Source organism: Tamandua tetradactyla, chromosome 11 (assembly GCF_023851605.1).
Source record: "Tamandua tetradactyla isolate mTamTet1 chromosome 11, mTamTet1.pri, whole genome shotgun sequence".
In the NCBI taxonomy this organism is placed as follows: Eukaryota; Metazoa; Chordata; class Mammalia; order Pilosa; family Myrmecophagidae; genus Tamandua; species Tamandua tetradactyla.
The window spans coordinates 83,653,524-83,675,925 of record NC_135337.1 but is presented as its reverse complement, the minus strand read 5'-3'; the positions used below and the strand labels follow the sequence as shown (position 1 = coordinate 83,675,925).

At 43.0% G+C, this 22,402-nt stretch overlaps 1 protein-coding gene across 1 annotated transcript; it reads right to left on the bottom strand.

The window, feature by feature from the left end:
• Nucleotides 1-441: 441 nt before the first annotated feature.
• Nucleotides 442-19,329, bottom strand: LOC143649180 (olfactory receptor 7G3-like). Its single transcript, XM_077119379.1, is given in 5 exon segments — nt 442-863; nt 866-1,383; nt 18,297-18,366; nt 18,793-19,076; nt 19,130-19,329. Coding segments are annotated over 5 exon segments (1,494 nt in total).
• Nucleotides 19,330-22,402: the final 3,073 nt, after the last annotated feature.

The window sequence follows — 22,402 nt, the reverse complement described above, 5'->3', positions numbered from 1 at the left end:
AGTGAAATGAAGTCCTGTGGTTCTGATCTACAGATCAGAATTCATCTACCCTGTTTGTGGGTGCTATGTTAGGAAATATGATATTTACATTTATCATTGACTCAATCTGAGTTGAGAGTGAAGCCTTATTTAGAGTCTAATGCAACTCACTGATAGAATTTGAGGATCTCAAACATTCCTAAACATGTGAGCCAATATGATTATGCCAACATTACAGATGAACAAGCGAAGATCAGTGGGTTGACATAAAGTGTCAAAGGTCACACAGCTATGACAGAGCAGAGTAGGGTTCAAACACCAGGGTCAAGATTCCAAAACTCTCACCCTTAACCATGATGATTTCTGGTCTCCTGTACTCAAAAAACTTGCTCAGGCTTTCTGGAGCACTCATTATTTCTTTTTTCCCAGCATATTTGGAAATGGCTCAAGGCCATTGCCACATCAACGGAAAGAAGATATTCTAGAATTTCTCAAGGCTGCCATCATGTCTTTGTTCCTCAAACTGTAGATAAAGGGGTTCATCATGGGTGTGCCTACAGTATACATCAGTGATGCTGTTGCACTTTTATTGGATGAGTGATTACCTGCCGAACTAAGGTCCACCCCAAAGCCTGTCCCATAGAACAAGGAAACAACTAAGTGTGACCAAGAGGTGGAAAAAGCCTTGTACTTTCCACCAGCTGATGGGATTTTCAGGATGGAGGAGATAATTCGAACGTAAGAAAAAATGATCCCAGCGAGAGGAACACCACCCGAGAGACCAGTCACTAAATACACCAGGATGTTATTAATGAGGATATCGTAACAGGTGAGCTTGAGAATATGAGCTAGTTCACAGAAGAAGTGGGACACTTCAAGCCCGCACAGAAGGACAGCCGTAGGGACATCAGAGTGTGGAGCAGTGCGTCCAGAACACTGATGATAAGGGACAGCAGAACCAGCAGCCCACACAGTCTGGGTTTCATGATGACACTGTACCTCAGTGGGTGGCAGATGGCCACAAATCGGTCGTAAGCCACCATTATGATAATTCCATTTTCCCATCCGGCAAACGTCAGCACGAAGCAGATCTGAGAGAGACAGCCTGCGTAACTGATGGATTTGCTCTGTGTCTGGATGTTTACGAGCATCTTTGGGATGGTGGTGGTGATAAAGCAGATGTCCACAAAGAACAGGTTGCAAAGGAAGAAGTACATGGGGGTGTGGAGGTGGGAGTCAGACATGATGGTCAGGACGGTGAGCAGGTTTGCAGTCACAGTAACTAGGCACATGGATAGAAACAGTCCAAACAGGAGGGGCTGAAGTGCTGGCTCCTGTGAAAGTCCTAGAAGGAGAAATTCAGCAGTATCTGATAGGTTTCCTGGCTTTATGTTGTTGATGGATCTAATAGAAAAGACGGAGTGACAAGAAAACAAAACCAAAGAGAAAACTCTTTAATCTCATCTATATTTTGAAATCAAAGCAGTGACAGATCCTTCTCTTTGCCTTTCTCTTACCTCTCCTTACCTTATTTTGTTCCTCTCAATTCTCCCTGACTCCCAAGGTTTATTTACCACCTATTTTTTTTTTGACAAGTAGGGACACTTGATGAGAATAAGATAGGAATCAGACATTGCCCTGACCCACAGGATTATACTAGACCTTCAAGTAAATATTCATTCTAGAATAAAATTTTCAGAGTGTATTCTAGAACACAGGGTGACAAAATACAGCCTGTGTGCCAAATCCTGCCTGCTATCTACTTTTGTAAATAGTATTTTATTGCAATGCAACCATTCATTTATGCATTTTCTATAGCTCCTTTTACACAACAGTAGAGGTGAATAGTTGTAACAGAGACCATATGATAAAACTAAGGCTAAAATATTTAAAATATTTACTATCTGGCTCTTTGCAGAAAATTTTGCTATTCCTGATGTAGAGACTTGATTAGGGCTTGATTATATTTAGGTACAATTTTTGGCAATTATTCTTATGTATTGTCATGAAAAAGTACAAACTGTCTGTTTTACCAGATTTTGTGGTGTTTATTGCCTGGATCCATTAATTAATTCAGGGATATAAAATTCTGATAATCTAATTCTTTCCTCTCTTATTGAGTTTCTCATTTATTTCCTCACTTACTGAAATTTTTCCATAAAGAGAGACCTTCCTTGATCAAAACCATGTACTCCTTAAGGCAAAGTTCTCATAAGAAAGAGAGAATGCATCTTGATTCCTGCATCCAACACTTCTTGAAATAATAAATTGGTTCCCAGAATTATCCAAAGATGAGCATTTATCTTTATGAAGCTTTACACTCTAAATGCATTTGAGGTATTATAATCCCTTGTAGTTATTATTTGCATTGATTCTCAAATAGTCCCATCTTTGGCCAATGGAAGGCTCTTCAACTTGGTTCTTGAGTCCTTTTGAAATGAACCTATTATTCCAATATCTCTTTTAACTTTGGTAGGTAAGATATTCTAGGGCCATCAGATATATTCCTGTCCCATATTGAGAAGCAACCATTTCTCCATGGAGAACAGTTTCTTTTAAGTGGTAAATAGTAATTTAGAAATCACAGATTGGCCATGAGGGGGTTCTGAGTGTAACTGGGTTGGTCAGTGTTCTTAGCCCTTTTCAGTGGGCAATCATACAATAGGTCTTTTTAAAATATTGATAGAGTCCTGTCATAAAACCTAAAGAATAAGTGCCATTCTCATTAATCTGTTCTTGAGGAAATTGAAGAATGGAATGTTTAGTAAATTGCCCAAAGATATAACTGGTAAATGGCACAGCCAAATATTTGACTTTCATTCCATAGTTAACACGATTCATTTTATGGCACTGTGTCCAACAAGTCCAGAGTTCATCTTCTTGTGAAATCACTCAATTTCCATCATTTTATTTTGACAACTATAATCCCTACCTGGTCTTCAGTCTTCCACATACTAGCTCCCGGAGTTAGTGAGTTTCAGTTGACACCATCAAAAGAGGACACATCGTCTGGGCCCGAGGAAAACATTAGAAAATGCTGCTGGAGAAAATGAGGCCTGTATGGGTCAGAGAAGCAACCTGCATATGGGACTGATTTTAAGAGATACCAGGCCCAAGGATCTCTGTGCCAGAGATAGTCAGAGACCCAGGCTGATAGGGCTTCACCCAGTTCTAGTTACATCACCTCAAACATGGTGGCCTTAAAGCCATGAGTGTGATGGCTTAAAAATGTGTCCACAAATTATTTAATATTTCTTCTTAACAAGCAAAGAAAGAGAGATACTCAGCAAATATGACTTTCTTTTCATTACTATTATTGTTCTTTTGTATGCTGTGTGGCGGGGGCCACGTTTCCTTTTCCATGTGAGGGTCCCATATTGCACCACCATTGGTTGATTTTTTGTTTGATTGGTTTTTTGCTCATTTGTTTGCTTCTCTGTTTGTTTTTTGGGGAAGTGCATGGGCCGGGAATTGAATCTGGGTCTCCCACATGGTAGGCAAGAATTCTAACAGTGAACTACCCTTGCACCCCCCATTTTCATTAGTTGAAAGTTAAAATATCCTCCAAAGCTAAAAGGTGAAACATTTTTTTCCATAACAGAATTGTGGGAGAGAATTATACACACACACACATATATACATAGTATATATACAAGAGTATATTTATGCCCCATGTTTCATATATATGGGCTCTCTCTATATACACATGGCTATGTATATGCTATATATAGCTACATATGGGGTCTTAGCCAAATTAAAGAAAATAGCAATAATATTTAAGTATGAGATCTTTGTGGTCTTAGAGAGAAAATGTGTCATAATTAGCTAACTTTGATATCCAGGCCATTAACAGGTAAGCAAGCCTCCAGACGCCTGGCAGAAGGAGAGAAAGGAGGTTGAAGCCAATGCAGCTGGATTATTACTCTTACAGGATAATATAGTGACTTATAAATATTTAAAGTTTTTGGTGTAATGTATGCACATAGCAAAACCATCAGCACTCGTTCCCTAGTTTTATCTTTCTGTCTGGGTGAGAAGATAAGAGATTTGGTTTTGGAAGTTCTTTACCTCTGTTTCAACAGTAATTTCTAAAACAGATACCCATGATATTTTCTGTGTAACTACCTTTGACCACACGAATGGAGGTTAAAGAAGGGGATATAATTAATTGCAAAAATTTCACATATCTGCAGGATTTACGTTTACTCGCCATGTACGGATTAGTAGTCTGGGTAGATCCATTTGGCCTTTACTTTACTCTCTTTATAGCATATTGTTGGTATCTTTCTCTCTCCTTTTCCCTTTTTTATTGTAGTTTGTGGAAATAACCCCCACACCAGTAGCATAGGTGCCTCCCTTTAGTTTTACTTGTTTTCACCCATCCCTTTCATTGACATAACTAATAGACAGTACTGGAAAAGAAAATGTTAAGAGTAAATAATAGAAGATTAGACCCTCCTTCTTATTTTTCCTGGTCTGGCCACCACAGCCCCTGGTTCAGGAGTCTTTGCAGCAATTCCTGGAAGAGTCCATGGGATCAGCAAAGCACTAACTCCATGTCTCTCCTATGCCTTTTCTGCTTCCCAGATCCATGAGAAATGCATCTTGGAGCTTTCAAAGAAGTCAATAAAGGTTTGGCATGTGCTGGGAATGTCAGAGCACCTGCCTACTCATCTTATAACCTAACAATTTAGGACTTTGTGTAATAGTGTCTCAGGGATCAGTGAAAACGTACCATATAATCACAGCACGTGTTCAGTTGACTGGCACAGCAAATTTCCCTAATCCAAGCATTTTACTTCACAAATAGAGGCCCTAATCAGTGAGCGCAATTATCCTGGAGGCAGATAAGTGATCATAAAAATGTCAAACATTTCGGGATAAGACTAAGAGACTCTTTGTTTCAATTGTGAATCCCCAGTTGCTAGTTCTGTGACATGGGAATGTACCTGAATCTCTTTGAGCAGTGTCAGTTTCCTCATTTGTATAATGGGTACTTCTGTAAAAATGTACACAGCTGTTGCAGAGGTGATGAATGAATAGGTGAGACGCGTGAAGCCCAGTGTTCAGCATACGCGGCGCTTTCTTGACCTTTCCTATTCTTACTGTCTCTAACTGTAGACATGTCCTGATGGTAGGAGGGAAGTGAAGGGTAGAAGAGAGGACACTTAAAAATAATGTCCTAGATCTTTAAAACTCCTACTGATTGCCCACCTATTGTTAGGAGGCAGAGAGAAGGAATAACCTAAACAAATATCATTTTACAAATGGGCATGTCACATATAAAGATATGCAAAACCAAAATATTTAATTTCTAGATGTATAAAATCAAAGAATGAAAAAATAAGAGAAAAGCAATTTCTACAATGATAGCTACAGAGTGGTAAATTTTATGTAAGTATATATACCCTCAATTCAACCATTGCCTATTCTTATAATGTTGCATTTCAAGCATACTGAAAAGTAAAAAGAATGAGAATGAAAGACTTTAACCAGACAGTATGATCAATGCAAATATTGTAGCATGCTTATTTCTGGTTTTGTTTGCTAGTTTTGTTTAATAAATAAAATAAGACAGGCATCACTGAAGCCCCGATATGTTACCACATGGTCTCAATTCTTTCTTGCTTTGCCATGGGGTAACCATGATACTGGATTTCACATGAATCATTCCCCTGGGGAGGTTTATATGAGTTATGACATACAAGTGATATGTTTATATATTACATTAAATGGCTTTTTTTTTTTTTTTTTTTTTTTTTTTTTAAGAGAGAGGGAGGAAAGGAAGGAAAGACAGAGAAGGAAGGAAGGGAGGAAGAAAGGGAAACATTTTTAAACATTTTCTTGTTTTATTATATTTTGTTTGTTTGTTTGTTTTTTACATGGGCTGGGGCCGGGAATCGAACCGGGGTCCTCCGGCACGGCAGGCAAGCACTCTTGCCCGCTGAGCCACCGCGGCCCGCCCTTAAATGGCATTTTTACTCTATCATTCAGCAACTTTACTTTTTAGCTCAATTAACAATATATTTCCTGTATTTATTAATATTGATATAAGAAATTTGGTTCACTCATTTAAAAATCCAATTCTTGGTTTGATCATTTGGGTTTGTTACAACTTTCTACAGTAGAGGAGTATTTGGGGAGACACTTTCATGTGTAATAATGATGTTAAATAAAACATGGTGAATAACACCAAATCATAGAGAGTGGTGGCCTGTGGGAACAGAAGGAGGCTAACAACAATAAAGAAGGTTTGGTTTGTATATGTAATATTTGTAAAAGTGTCTGAAGCTCTAAGACTGGATTGAACCAAACGTGGACCCGCCAGACATGTGCAGTAGCTTAGACTTCAACCTACAAGCCCCTAGACCTCACTCCACCATTTTCTTTCATCACAGATTATATGAAGGTGCCTAGTAATAAACTTTATCTTTGGGAAAAAAATGTCTGAAGCTAACCTGGCAAAATGTCAGTATTAATATATTTTGGAAGGCATTCACAGGACTGTTTATTTTATTGCTTACCACGCTATTCCATTTCTTTAAAAGAGTACATACATTTTTTTATTTTTTTGAGAGAAGCAGACCAGCCGGGAAGGAGACTAACAGGTTTCCATAGGTCTCAACCTTCTCTCTGAGAGTCTGTTCCAGGTAATGGGCCTCATATTCAAGGATGAAATCAGGATAAGGAATGGGAAGACTGAAAAGCCAAACCCACCTCACCATGACCAAAGGAATGACAGAAACCAGAGAACCGTAGAACACTTATCAAGCTTCTGAAGGGGTTAATATATACTTAAGTGAGAAAGAGTCCCTGGAATTTCATAGGCAGAGTAGAAGATGGAAATAACGGAAGATGGTCACAACGTGAATGACAGGAGAAAGCAAATATGAAAAAGAGAGTCATGAAATAATTTAGAATTTATGTATAACTTCAACTGTACTTACTCCTTCCACTCTGATGTCCTCCAGATAGCCTGGTTAAAAAAATAAAGACCTATTCAAATTTAAACAAATTTAAATCAACCAGCCTAATAATTACTTGGGAAGGCTTTTAGGGGTTGCCTGCCTGTGAATATAGGCATCAAAACCAACCATCTTATTGTAAGCTCTTATAGCAGCTACGTATATTCAGAAGTTGTAACTGTTATTTCTAGATTCTGAGATACTGAGCTATTCATATATAATCTGGTGGTTCCCTGAAACTTTAGGTGTTTATGAGACTCAGAGTTTGAACTCTGTAGCTATGAAAGTCAGCACTACCCCATACAGAAACTTTTTAAAAAGTTGTAAAAGGGATCAGACTTCAGCTAGCAATATGAATGAAATGGATCTGGGTAGGACTAAGGTAAATCAGAATAACAGGATAAAGGGTGATATGGTCTATATTTTAAAACTTCAATTTATGTGTGAGATGAAAGGGAGAGATGTTTCTTTGGTGCAAAATTTGTATTTTTAGTAGCACATTACCTAATTTAACCTCTATGGTCAGTTTAGTTGAACACCGTAAGTACATGGAATCTTGAATATGGCATGAGCTCTTGTTGGTTTGTCTAGGTTAGTGTGATGGTCTGGTATATCCCAGAGTAATTTGGGCAGTGGATAAGAATATATTTGCAAAGTCCCCTTGGGGGACTGGAGAGAAAGGAGGAGATATTCAACTTCCCCATTTGGAGAATTCCTGATATACTGGCAAGCAGTGGGGAAAACCAAATCAATAGGCTGAGCCCTTAATCTTGGGGCTCACCCCTATGAAATTTACTCCTGCAAAGGATAAGCTAAGTGTACTTATAATTATGTCTAAGAGTCACCCTCAGAGAATCTCTTTTGTTGCTCAGATGTGGCTTCTCTCTCTAAGCCATCTTGGCAGATGAATTCCCAGCCTTCCCCCCAACCCCTACATGGGACATGACTCCCAGGGGTGTAAATCTCCCTGGCACTGTGGGACAGCACTCCCAGGACCCAGCAACATGGGACTGAGAGAGTCTTCTTGACCAAAAAGGGGAAGAGAGAAATGAGACAAAATAAAGTTTCAGAGGCTGAGATATTTCAAACAGAATCGAGAGGTTATTCTTATACATTATATTGTTATCCCTTTTTAGTTTATGGTGTCTTAGAGTGGCTGGAAAGAAGTACTTGAAATGTTGATCTGTGTTCTGGTAGCCTTGAATCTTAAAGACGATTGTATAACAATATGGCTTTTATGATGTGGCTGTATGATTGTGAAAACCTTGTGTCTGATGCTCCTTTTATCCAGGGAATGGACAGATGAGTAAAAAAAATGGATAAAAAATAAATAAATAATAGGAAGGATAAGGGGTAAAATGAATTGGGTAGATTGAAATGCCAGTAGTCAAAGAGAGGGAGGGGTGAAGTGTATGGGATGTATGAGTTTCTTTTTTAATTTCTTTTTCTGGAGTGACCAGTCCAGACTGGCAGCAGCTCCATTTATGCAGGTCCCACAGCACTCTTGTTGGCTTTCTTTGTAGTAGGATTGTGCCCATCAGACAGCAGGAGTTTCCACAAATTGTTCCTGGATAACTCCATTTCCAACCCTGGCTTTTTCTGAAATGGCGGCTGGTTCCACATTTGGTTAAACCCTCATGTGGGGCACTGTTCTCTGGGGTCTCCCTTCTAAAATTTTCCAGACCATCAATTTCTGGTTTCTTTGTACTCAAGAATTCAGTTTTCGGTTTATCTCTTTTCTTTCGCATTTCACGATGAGCTGAAAGAAGAAACTAGGCTTTACTTTCCACATTTAATTTGGAAATCTTTTCCACTAAATATTCAAGTGCATGGCTTTTAAAATCTGCCTTCCAGCCAAAATCACAATTCAATTTTGCCAGATTATCTGCCATTTTAAAACAAGGATTACCTTCCTTCCAGTTTGCAATAACACACGCCTCAGTTCTGTCTAAAGCCTTGTCAGAGGTATCTTTAGCATCTACATTTCTACCAACAGTACTCTCAGAGCATTCTAACCTTCTCTATCAAACTCTCACAACTCCTCCAAAATCTTCCCCTTATCCACTTAAAAAGCCATTTCAATATGTTTGGTATTTGCACACTGCAGCAGCACCACCTCACTTCTCTGGTACCAAAATCTGTTCTAGTTTGCTAGCTGATGGGATGCAAGGTACTAAAAACAGAATGGCTTTTAAAAATGAGGAATTTATTAAGTTGCAAGTCCACAGTTCTAAGGCCATGAAAATGTCCCAACTAAAGCAAGGCTATAGAAATTTCAATCTAAGGTATCCAGGGAAAGATACCTTGGTTCAGGAAGGCTGATGATGTTCAGGGTTTCTCTCTCAACTGGAAAGGCACATGGTGAACATAGTGGCTCCTGCTAGCTTTCTCTCCAGGCTTCTTGCTTCATGAAGCTCTCCCAGGGCCATTTTCTTCTTCATCTCCAAAGGTCTCTGGATGCATGGGCTCTGCAGTTCTTGTGGCTTTCCAAAATGGTTCCTTCTTAAAGGGCTCCAGGAAGTAACCCCACCCTGAATGGGTGGAGACACATCTCCATGGAAACCACCTAATCAAAAGTTACCATGCACAATCGGGTGGGTCACATCTCCATGAATAATAAAAAACTCCCACCAGCCATGTTGAATGAGAGTTAAAGGACATAGCTTTTCTGGGATACACAACAGATTCACACCCGCACACTATGCTAGGGGTCAAGAATAAGTTGAAATAAAAGCCAAAGAACAACAAAGAACAGAGCCAACCAACAAGAAAATCCTAGGCAAAAGAATGAAAACAACCTCCAGGATAAACGAATCGAGGAAATTAGATGCCTAGACACCAACAAAAAATTATGAGTCTTACTAGGAAAAATGAAGATACGACCCTGTCAAAGGACCAAACTAACATTTCAAACCAGACACAGGAGTTGAAAGAACTAATTAAACTAAATGTTTGAACAGACATGCAAAATCACATCAAAAATCAGATCAAGGGGTTGAGGGAAGATATGGCAAAAGAGATGAAGGATATAAAGAAGACATTGGGTGAGCATAAAGAACTTGAAAGTTTGAAAAAAAAATAACTAGAAGAACTTACGAGTATGAAAGGTACAATAGAAGAGATGAAAAACACAACGGAGAACTACAACAGCAAATTTAAAGAGGCAGAAGAAAAGATTGGTGAACTAGAAGACAGAATATCTGAAATCCTACACATGAAAGAATACATAGAGGAAATAATGGAAGAATATAAGCAAGATCTCAGGGAATTGAATGACAACATGAAGCACATGAATATTTATTTCATGTGTGTCCCAGAAGAAGAGAGGGAAAAGGGGACAGAAAGAATAATGGAGAAAATAATCATTGAAAATTTCCCACTTCTTATAAAAAATGTAGAATTACAGATCCAAGAAGTGCAGAGTACTCTAAATCGAATAGATCTGAATAAGCCTACTCCAAGGCACTTACTGTTCTGGTTTGAAAGGATGTATGTACCCCAGAAAAGCCATGTTTTCATCCTAATCCCATTTTGTAGCCATTTCTCCTAATCCCTATTCAGTAGTGTATGTCTGAAACTGTAATTAGATCATCTCCCTGGAGATGTGATGCATCAAGAGTGGCTGTTAAACTGGATTAGGTAGAGGCGTGTCTCCACCCATTTGGGTGGGTCTTGATTAGTTTCTCAATCCTATAAAAGAGGAAACATTTTGGAGAATAAGAGATTCAGAGAGAGCAGAACAGAATGACATAGCCATGAGAAGCAGAGAGTCCACCAGCCAGCAACCTTTGGAGATGAAGAAGGAGAATGTTTCCTGGGGAGCTTCATGAAACAGGAAGCCAGGAGAAGAAGCTAGCAGAGGATGCTGTGTTTGCCATGTGCCTCTCCGGATGAGAGAGAAACCCTGACTGTGTTCGCCATGTGCCCTTCCACTTGAGAGAGAAACTCTGAACTTCATTGACTTTCTTGAACCTGGGTATCTTTCCCTGGATACCTTTGATTGGACATTTCTATAGACTTGTAACTGGGACATTTTCTCGGCCTTAGAACTGTAAACTAGCAACTCATTGAATTCCCCCTTTTAAGAACCATTCCATTTCTGGTATATTGCATTCCGGCAGCTAGCAAACTAGAACACTTACTAATCAGACTGTCAAATGTCAAAGACAGAGAGTATTCTGAAAGTAGTAAAAGAAAAGCAATCTATCACATACAAAGGAAGCTCAATAAGACTGCAGATTTCTCAGCTGAAATCATGGAGGCAAGAAAGCAGTGGTATGTTATATTTAAGATACAGAAAGAAACATCGCCAACCAAGAATTCTATATCCAGCAAAACTGTCCTTCAGAAATGAAAGAAACTGTCACCGGCTCAACTATGGCAGAGTGATAAGGAATTATTCTCAACACCATGAATTTTCATTCACTTTGAAAAGTGATATTTGCATTCGCTACCAATCCTTCGACAACCGAGGTGAGCTGGAAAAGGAGATGCAGAAAATGAATCCAAAGACTGACATAGGTGCAGTATTTTCCCACAGACCTGCTCAATACAATACTGTGAAGCTGGGAGCTTTCCAGGCTCAGGAGAAAGAGCTGGTGTTTGACACTGATATGACAGACTATGCAGATGGGAGGAGATGTAGTTCTGCAGACATATGGTCTAAGTGTTGGACCCTCCCGACAATGGCCACGCACATCATCAACTGAGCATTGAAGGAGAACTTTAGATTCAAGCATCATCTCTGGGTATATTCTGGAAGGAGAGGCATCCATTGTTGGGTCTGTGATGAATCGGTTAGAAAATTGTCCTCCACGAAAGTGGATCAGTTTGATCCATTTGCAGTTCCAACCGTAAGTTCCATGTGTCGTGAACTGGACACCATTTCCACTAATGAAGAGGAAAAAGAGAATCAAGCTGAGTCTGACGTCAAACGTAGAACCAGAGATTATAAGAAGACTTGTCTAGCTCCTTATGTGAAATTTTTTGAACAATTTCTTGGAAAACTGGATAAATACCGACAAGGAAAGCGTCTCAAGAAGAGTGGTTTATGGAAAGATCTCTGAAGATAACAATTCCGCAATTTTAGACTTTGATTTCTAGCTGCTGTGAGATACTGGAGACTAAAAGAAATATCAGTTTAATAATTCAGCAGTCACATTGTGAACACCTTTTGAAAAATCAAAACCAAGGGGCAGCCCCAATGTGCAACTGGTTGTTGTGGGGTGGGAGCTATGGACTCGAGATAATTTCCTAGAATGCCCTGTCTCTGCTGTGAAATCTGGTCACCATCTTCCTTCTTTCCTGAAGTTGGGTGACCCCAAAGGCCAGCTCTGACCCCCAAAAACCCCCTCCTTTCCCCTGTTCACATGCCATCCATGGGTACCACTTCCTATAAACACATTCAAGACCTTCTTTGCTCTGCATTCACAGCCACCACGATCTGCAGGAAACTCTTTATTAAAAAAAAATAATTAGATAAAAAAAAATAGCTTCCCAGGGTCTCATCAGACAAAGCACTCTCAATGCCCTAAATGCACCTGGCTTTTTTCATTTACCTATTTACCCAGTTTTCTTGAACTTAAGACCCCCTCCCCTGCCTGCCTGTCCCGTTTCTACTCCTGCCTGGCTGAGTGGCATTTGGAGAACAGCCAGGTCACGGGAGCATCCCAAAGTGGCTTCTAGATTAAGAAATGAATAAACAGTGGGTTAGAATTAGCACTCATTCAATAAGTATTTATTGAGCACCTACTGTATGCAAGGCACCGTGGCTACAGCAGTGAACAAGACAGACAGGAATTTTTCCCTTCACGGAGCATGTAATTTTGCAGGGAAGATAAATATTTAACAAGTAAAGAATCCTCTTAGGATGGAAGCATTTAGGGTGTTGATGGAGGCATTTAACAGGGAATCAGACTAAGCTCAGGAGGCCAGAGGCTCCTGGAGGAAATGACAGCTCAGCTGACATCGCAAGGATGAGTAGTTAGGTTGATAAAAAAGAGAGAGAGAGAGAGAGAGAGAGAGAGAGAGAGGGAGAGAGAGAGAGAGAGAGAGAGAGAGAGAGAGAGAGAGAGAGGGAGAGAGAGAGAGAGAGAGAGAGAGAGAGAGAGAGAGAGAGAGAGAGAGAGAGAGAGAGAGAGAGAGAGAGAGAGATGGAGAGAGGGAAGAGAGAGAGAGAGAGAGAAGAGAGAGAGAGAGAGAGAAGAGAGAGAGAGAGAGAGAGAGAGAGAGAGAGAGAGAGAGAGAGAGAGAGAGCGCTTGGAGGAGAAGGTTCCAAGCAGAAGAACAGCGAGTTCAGAAGCTCTGGGACTAGGAGGAGGTTGCCTTTGCATGTAGCGAGAAGTGGGGAGGTTTTTTGTCCTTATCACCAGCACAGTGAAAACCCGCGAGAGAGATTGAAGCGTGCCGGTGCTGAAACGCCTTCTCTCGGCTTTAAAGGGCACCTGCTATTCTGCAACTGCCACTAGAGGGCGGTGCTTGCCCGAGGTTCCTCCTCTCTCTGGTCAAGTTAAGCCCTTCCTGAGAAAACCAGAAAAATAAAATCAGGGGTGGCTAACCCCATGGGCTACAGGGACCGGGTCTGAGTTAGTAAGAAGGATTAGTGTGAGACCCAGGAGGTTTCTTTTAATTTTTATTTTGAAATGATTCCAAACTTACGGGACAGTTGCAAAAATGATAAAACCCCATACGAGGAAATCCAACCTATATACCCCTCCACTTTTTTTGTATCTATGATACCCAGACCCACCAACTTTAAGCATTTTGTCACATTTGCCATATTTTTTCTCTCTATCTATTCATCTATCTATTTTCTAAACATCTGAGAGTAGGTTGTATGCATCGTGCTCTGAAACACTTAATACTTCCCTGTGTTTTTCCTAAGAACAAGGACATTCACTTATGTACAAGAAAGTCAACATTAAATTTCAACTTTCACATATAAAGCTTATAGTCTATGCCCCAATTTTTTCACATGTCCCCAAAATACCCTTTCTTCTCCATCATTAGTTCCAGCGTCTTCATTCTCTCTCTTTTTAATTGTGGAAACATACAACAATATCTTTCCCATCTCAACCCTCCAGGAATACCATTTAGCGGAATTGATCATATCCGCAGCCTCGCCACCATCCATCATCAGAACTCTCCTATCATCCCAAACAGAAAACCTGCGCCTACTTGCATTAATTCCACATCCCCCTGCCAAGGAACCTACACTCCACTTTCTATGCTTTTGCGTATTCTAGCTATTTCATATAAGTGGAACCAAACAACATTTGTGTCTGACTTATTTCACTCAGCATGATATTCCTTCTCCCACTTTTGATAGAGTAAAATATTCCCTGCTCTGGAAAAAAAAATAAATAAATAAATTCCAGATGGAGTAAAGATAACATGTAAAAAATGAATGAACACAAATCATAGAAGGAATCTACAAGGCTATTAATACAACCTAAGGTTTAAAAATCTGTTTTTCTTTAGCATGATGGGAAGCCCAGATGTCTTTTTTTTTTTTTAATATTTTTATTATAAACAATGAACAAGCATGCAAACATTCTTGACATACAAACATTCTTGACATGGTTGCAATCAATAGCTCACAATGTCATCACATAGTTGTGTATTCATCACCATAATAATTTTTTTGAACATTTGCATCTCTCCAGCAAAAGAAAGAAAAAATAAAAACTCATACATGCCATACCTCTTACCACTCCCTTTCATTGACCACTAATATTTCAATCTGTTCAATTTATTTTAACCTTTGTTCCTCCACTATTTGTTTATTTCTTATCCATATTTTTTACTCATCTGTCCATACCGTAGATAAAAGGAGCATTAGACACAAGGTTAGCCCAGGTGTCTTGAATGAGAAAATAGAAATATCCAATTATACATAAATTAACAAAAATTTAGGGAAAACGTAAACACAACCATAAGTAAGGATCAGTTGGTTGTCTGAGGAGGGTTAGTTCCTTCATATATAAAGAGTTCTTACACATTGATTAAAAAAAAGGCAATAATAAGCCAAAAAACATAAGTTGGAAAATGAGATAGGATATAAATAGGCACTTCTTAGAAGTGCATAACCAAGTGGCCAGAGGACATATGAAAATAAAATCCCCAGAGAATACAAATTTGATAACAATGAGCTGTCATTTCACACTCAAGAAAGTGGCAATGACAACAACAACAACAAAAAGTGTAACCTGTAATTGAAATTAGAAAATTTATTTGTAAAATTCTGTATGATTTCCTATACATTCTAACATTGAACAAATGTTTTCAAGGAATTATCATAAATATGCAATAATGCAGTGATTAAAAACATTAAAAAATGATAAAACCTCCTGCTGGCAGAGAGGCAGAGAAAAGGGTAAAGGGTATGACATTTATTATTCTGCAATTGGAAACATAAAAATCCCCTTACCATAAAAATCCACATTTGAGGCTATCCCTTGGCAGTCTCTGCCCTGTGTAATCTCGTTTCAGTGGTGCAGCTTACTTTCTAGAACTTGCTAAGATTTTCCCAACCCATCTTAGGTAAGACCCAAGGAGGGACACACCCATTGCAGGGGTCCCATTTTCTAAGTATCAGGCCTCTCCCTTCTTTGGGTTTTTAAAAATTGAGATAGATTTACACATTGTGAAATTCACTCTTTTTAGCATACAGGTCTATGATTTTTGCCAAACACATTCAGTCTTTGCCAAACACATTCAGTCACGTAACCACCACCTCAATCAAGAACAATTTAGAATTTAGTAATTGGAATTGCTCAATTTAGAACAATTGCCTAGTGCCCCTTTGTAGTCACCTTCTCCCCCTCCTCCTGCAAACTACTGATTTCTTCTTTGTCCCTGTAGTTTTGTCTTTTCCAGGATATGCTATACATGGCATCAGCCAGGGGATTTTGGGGTTTTGCTTTATCCTCTGGAGTCTGGCTTCTTTCACTTAATAGGATACCTTTGAGATTCTCCACATTGCTGCATGTATCAATGGTTCCTTTGTTTTTATTGTTGAGGAGCCTTCCATTGTATGAGTAGTTAAATTGTTTCTAGTTTTTGGCAGTTATAAACAATGCTCCTGTAAACCTTTTTGCAAGAGATTCTGTGTGAGCCTCAAGTTCGCATTTCTCTTTGGAAAAAAAAAACTAGGAATGGGATTGCTGGGGCATATGGCAAATGTATGTTTAACTTTATAAGAAACTTTCAAACTTTCTCTCAAAGTGACTGCACTGTTTTGCATTCCTACCAGCGATAGTTCCACATCCTCGTTGGCACTTAGCATTGTCATTTATTAATTTTAGCCATTTTATGTTGGTGTGTAGTGGTATGTCATTGCGTTAGGGCCCCTTTATAACATTAGAAAACTCTGATGGTTCCACAAATGCTCATCCCCTAGGCTTTTAATATCTCTGGACTGAGAAGGGAGGCAGTTGAGTCTGCAGGGGAGCTCCTGGGTCAGCTCTTGGTTCTGCCGATTATTTGCTACCTGTCTTGTAGTGAGCAGGCAACTAAGTCTCTATGTGTTGGGTTTTATTCTTCTTTAATGTGACTATCTTCCCATGACATAGGATTAGATGAAGACATTACAGATACATGGTCAGCAGCAGCCAGGCTTTCTCACAGTTTCTTTTGCTAACCTCTTTCAGCCACAGGGCCTTTGCACTTGCAATTCGCTTTGTTGGAACATTTCTTCAACTGGTCCCCTTCCTAATTTCTGGGTACGTGTGGATGTGTATACAGGCGAAAAGCTAAGATAAATTCAGTGATGCCTTTGATTTGTGTTTTTAAAGCAGCATAGCACCTACCCATGTTAGAAAAATAGGCTTATGTACATGATATTTATTCACCTGGTCAAGAAAGTGTCCCTGGTTCCCCTGTGGTCTCAGGGGTAGAGTTGCCAGATAAAATATAAGCAACTGGGTGGGTGCCCTATTTTTATTTATTAAACTGGCAACACTGCTCAGGGACCCCTTGCAGCAATCCCCCAAATCCCTGGAGTCTGGTTTCCCAAGTGCGGAGCGTGGCATGGGGTATGGGGACATGGGAGTGGGTGGGTTGGTCCCTCATCCTGCACTTTTTTTTCCTGAAGATCTGCCCTTTCTCTGGCTGACAGAACCCTCAGAGGAGCCATAGGGTGTTTCCAACGCCTCAACAGGAAAACCACATCTTAATATAACCCAAGAACCCAACATCCTCATAACGAGATACCCTCAGGGAACAGGGTCACTTCCTTACATGCTTCCAGTTGCAAGATGCCTCTTGAAGTGGCACCCGGGACGGGGAATGAATAATAGTAGGGGAGGCTCCCAGGCTAAGTGATTGATGCGATTATCTCATTCAGTCTTCACAACCGTTCTGGGAGGGGGTAAGTCCCATGGCCCCTGATTTTGCAGCTGGGAGAGCTGAGGCTCAATGAAGCTCGGTCCCAGGACGCACGGCTTCCAGGAGGCTGTGGAGTGCAAAAATTCCTTGACATGTGTGCCTTGTGAAATGCACGTTGAGAGAGGTGGCTTCTGGGCAGGCTGTGTCAGTTGGGGGGCTGGGGACCCGTATTGCGGGCCCTGACAGTCTCTGCTGGGGGCTGGGTACACAGTGTCTCTTCCCAGCAGTCTCCTTCCCATCCCAGCATTCTTCCCGAAGCTCTTCACATTCAGGTCAGGGGGCCACTAGGATCACATTCTCAGTCTCCAGCCTTGTACCCTCCTGGGGTTTATTGGAGGCAGGGGGGAGGGATGAAGGCAGGGATCTTCCTGGGATGCTGGGTGGGGTACACGAATAGTGTCAAGCCCTGCCATCTAATGGTCGGGGCCACCTGGCAGTGAGAGGTTGTGAGCGCCTCGTCTCCAGGGTCATTCAACTTCCTGCAAGGGGAAGTCAGGCTCTCCACTTCTCGACTCAAACTCTGCACCAGTCCCCACTGAGATGGTTTCCTTCTAGCCCACGAGGCTTGTCTCAGCTAGGAGTGTGAGCCGCAAAGGGATGCTGGTAAAATCCCTGCTAACTTCTCTGTCTTACAATGGAACAGCTGCCCCTGGCTGTGCCATTTGGCCAGAAAGCCCATCTCATTTTATTTATTTGGTGGGGGGAGGGAGCTGTCCAAATTTATTCTTCAACTAACAGAAAACAGCAGCAGGTAAAGCTACAGGGATTTCTCCACGGATCCTACATTCACAAAGCATATTTGGCTTGACAGGGAGAAAGCTTCTGGTGGGTTCTCGGTAACAATATCTACTTCCCAGTGGAAACAGGTACTGTTCTTAGGTTCACTTACAATTCCAGAAGGAAGCGTACAACCTTGCAAATAAAAAAAAACAAACTTTTTGTTTTTAAAGCATGCACTTTGCATACCCGACACTGTGCCAGGCATGGGACAGGGGTGCTGCCAGACACAGGTCTGCCCTTGCAGAGCTCAAATCTGCTGGAGGGGCAGACAAACAGGTTATCACATAGCCACATGGGGCGTGTGGAGGAAGAGCTTGGGGGAGGGGCCCCTGAGCCCCAGACTTGGGGTGGGGTGTCCAGGAAGGCTTCCTCAGGAGGTGAGGCCCCAGTAGACACTTGAAAGAGAGTGATGGGGAGATGGAGACCCCAGAAAGCGATGTCACCGGCCTTCCCCAGACCACAGGAGGCAGTTGTCAACATGTGGGCAACTGAGGCTGAGGCCACTGGGTGCCAAGTCTCGTTAGGTTTGTTCAAAATGAGTTTTAGCTTCACCCCAAGAACAAGGGGCACGGGGGGCGGGCTATGGGAAGCTTTATGCAACGGGTGGGGATGGGATGGCGGCTTGGGGAGAACGGATCTAAGGGCGTAAGCCTGGGGTCCAAGAAGAGGCAGCACGGGTCACCAGTGCGAGGGGACGGTGGCTTGGTGGCCTGGACTGCCTCCCCGGTGGACAGAGCCTGGGTGGAGGCTCCGAAGTCAGCTCTTTGGCCCTTGGGTACGGCGTCCCTTCCCACGTTCCCACCACTTGTGCGCTCGCCTTTCCGGAGCCCGGAATTTTCCAGCCGTCCCTTCTGGTTGCCCTGGAAGGGAGACGGCTGGGAAGAAATCCTTCCTCCAGAGCAGCTGGGCCCCGAAGCGGAGGCTCCCCCGGGCGGACGCTGTTCCATTTCCTCTGGACCCAGGCGTCTGGGAAGGGAACACTGGAGGAAGGGCAGGGCGGGGGGCCTGGAGGCAGGAACCTCTCTTCCCGGCGCCTGCGGGAATTCAGCACCCTCGGGGCAGAGGGCTGCCGTTGGAGGGGCGAGCTGGACGAGGGCCAGGAAGCCCAGGCCGCACGTGTGCAGGTCACCACGGGGGACACCTGCCGGTCCTTCCTTGGGTGCATCTTATCCTCCACCTCCACTGGGCACCGCGCCTTGGAACTGTGCTGACGGGCCATGAGCCTAATCTAGAAGGTTCTTTTCCCAGAAGCCCTTGCAGCTGGCTCCCTCTCCAGAAGCTCACACTTGCACGAAGGGCGCCTCCTCGGGAGCGCTGCCTCCCCCTACTGCCACTCTCCAAACCCTCCCTGCACTTACTTTCCCTGTCCCCCTCCAAAGCCACGTCTTGGTTCGCTCATGTCTGGTCTGCTTTTCTGCGCATGGACATAAGATCCTCAGGGAAGAGGGACTTTTGTCCGTCTCCTTCCCTGCTGGATTCCTGACACCCGTAGGTGCTCGGTAAGCATCTGTGGAAAGGAAGGAGACAGTCCCTGTCCCCCGGGGGAGGCCTTAGGTTTTCGGGGATATTTATGGGGCACCTGCCATGTGCCTGCTCCATTTATAATCAGACTTATGCTTAGAAGAAGGTCCCATCTGGGTGGAAGAGAATAAGAATAAATATGTGAATCAGGCAATAAGAGCAAGGAGGGAAGGGCACGCAAGGGTAATTCAGAGGTAGAATTCTCGCCTGCTATGCAGGGGAGACCTGGGTTCAATTTCAGTTCATGCATTCCCCAGCCCAAGTAAAATATTCAACAAAATGGTGCTGCAATAATAGGATACTCACATGGGAAAAGAATGAAGTGTGACTCCCCCTACTGTACATCATACAAAAATGAAAAAGCAGGGAGGGAGATAAATCAGGGAGGGGGTAGGGCAGTGCTTGGGTTGAGTCAATTATAATTGACTTATAATTTTAAGTAGGGAGGACAGGGAAGGCATCAGAAGGCATCTGGTGAAGACATCAGAAGAAGTGATGTTGAAGTAAAAATGAGAAGGAGCTGAAGGACAGAGCTGTGGAATGATCTCTGGGGAAGAGCGTGAGGAAATGGCAGTGCAAAGGTCCTGAGACAGGGCTGAACAGTGAGGAGGGCAGTGTGGCTGGAGTGAAAGGGAGAGTGGGAAGAAGCTGCGGAGAGGACTTGAGCCTTTACCCTTGGAGGGCTGTGGGCAGAGGAAGGACAAGGTGTGACTCGGGTACCTACAGGTGTTCTCTGGCTGCTGTGGGGAGGGCAAGGCTGGGAGTGGAGGAACCAGGTTAGAAGTGACTACACTGGCTCAGGCTGGCGGTACTGGATCTGGACCTGGTAGAAAAAGAGGGGGAAGGGATTCCGGGCACATTTGGAAGACTGAGCTGGCGGCAGGAGATTTGAGATTGGGTCCAGTTGAAGGTTGCGGGTGGACTGTGGGTATGAGAGAAAGCGAATGCAAGCCAAGGGTTCTGGGCAGAGCAGCTGGAATTCCGATGGACGGAGATGGAGAAGATGGAAGAGGAGTGCGCTGGGGGTGGGAGGAAGATTGGACCCTGGGTTTTGGCCGTGTTGAGCATGAGACATCCATGAGGTTCTCCCAGGTGGGGGTGATGGGAAGGCAACATCTTCCAGGGAGAGTCCTGGAGTGGCCATCTGTGAGCTGTCAGCTTACCTCGAATCCTCAGCGTCTTCTCGTGACTTTCGGGAGAGTGTGCAGGCATGCAGAGGGGCGTGCGGGAGGTGGGCTCTGAAGTGTGCATGCATCCTAAAGTGGATGCATGTGTCCTGGGTGGTGTGTGTGTGTGTGTTTGTGCACTGGTCTGTGAAAATCTCAGTCCCATGTCACCTGCCGCTTTAGTTTGCTAACACTGCCGGAGTGTACTATACCAGAAATGGGTTGGCTTTTACAATGGGGATGTGTTAACTTACAATTTACAATCCTTAGGCTGTGAAAACGTCCACCTCAAGGAAAGCATCTACAGGCTGGCACCTGGACACTGACGAAAGGCTGCGGGCATCTGGGACACCTCTGTCACACGGGAAGGCGTGTACCCAGAGTCTGCTGGTGCTTCTTTCCTAGGTTTTGTTGCCTACGGCTTCTGGCTTCAGTGGCTTTGACGGCTTCCTCTCTCATCTTTTCCGTGTGTCCTCTTTTTTTTTTACATGGGCAGGCACCGGGAATCGAACCTGGGTCCTCGGGCTTGGCAGACAAGCATTCTTACCTGCTGAGCCACCGTGGCCCGCCCGTGTGTGTCCTCTTTTTAAGCTTCTGTCTCTCTTAGTTTCTCTGGGGCTTTTTCTGAGTTTTACCCTCTTAGAAAGAGCTCTAGTAAGAGGATAAGACCCACCCTGGGGCACTCCTTGACTGAAATTGCCTAATCAGAAGGAACCACCCACAAGAGGTCTACACCCACAGGAATGGATTAAAAGAACATGATCTTTTCTGGTACATAACAGCTTCAAACCGTCACCTGCCCTGGCTTCCAGGGTCCCTACCTTCTAGCACCACCCCAAAAACTTCTTTGCAAGCTTGTGGCCCCCTTGGTTTTCCTTGTGCTTGTGGCTGAGTTCTGGGTTTGTGGATGCTGGGTTTGAGGCATCAGACCCCATCTGGCCTGTGTGCCCTCAGAGGGCAAGGCCGGCCTGGGTCCCAGAGCCCAGCACCCACAGCCTGGAGCACACAGGTATGCTTCAGATGTTTGTCAGCATGAATTTGACAGGTACAAAGGGAGCTGGGCCTTGGGGAGAGAGACAAGGGTGACAGGAAGGTGGGCCCAGCTTTGTTTGCCTGTGTGGGTGTCTGAACATGTCTGTGTGTGCCACATATGGTCACACACAGATGGAGCATGTTGGGATGTGTGCCTGAGGCTAAGTCTGTCTGCATGCTCTGAGCATGTCTGTCTGTACAGATTTCGCATACGTGTGCCTGTGCATGCGAGGGCAGCCTTGTTCCCTAGTCTGTCTGTGCACATTGGCTCACACAGATGCGCACGTGTCTTGAGAATGCTTGTGAGTATGCTTCCATAGGTGTGTCTGAGCAGGATTGTGAGTGTGCCCACGAGTGCACGTGTTCTGAGTGTACTTGTGTGTGCCCACGTGAGTGCACACACCCTGAGCAGGCCTGTGATTGTGACTGTGAGTGTACCCACGTGCGCCTTAAAATGTCTGTGCTTGTATGTATGGGGGGGTTGTTTTTCTCTTTGAGAGAACAGAAATAATCATTTATCATCTCTCATGGTGTCTGGGGGTCAGGAACTCCAGAGCAGATCAGATGGGCAGT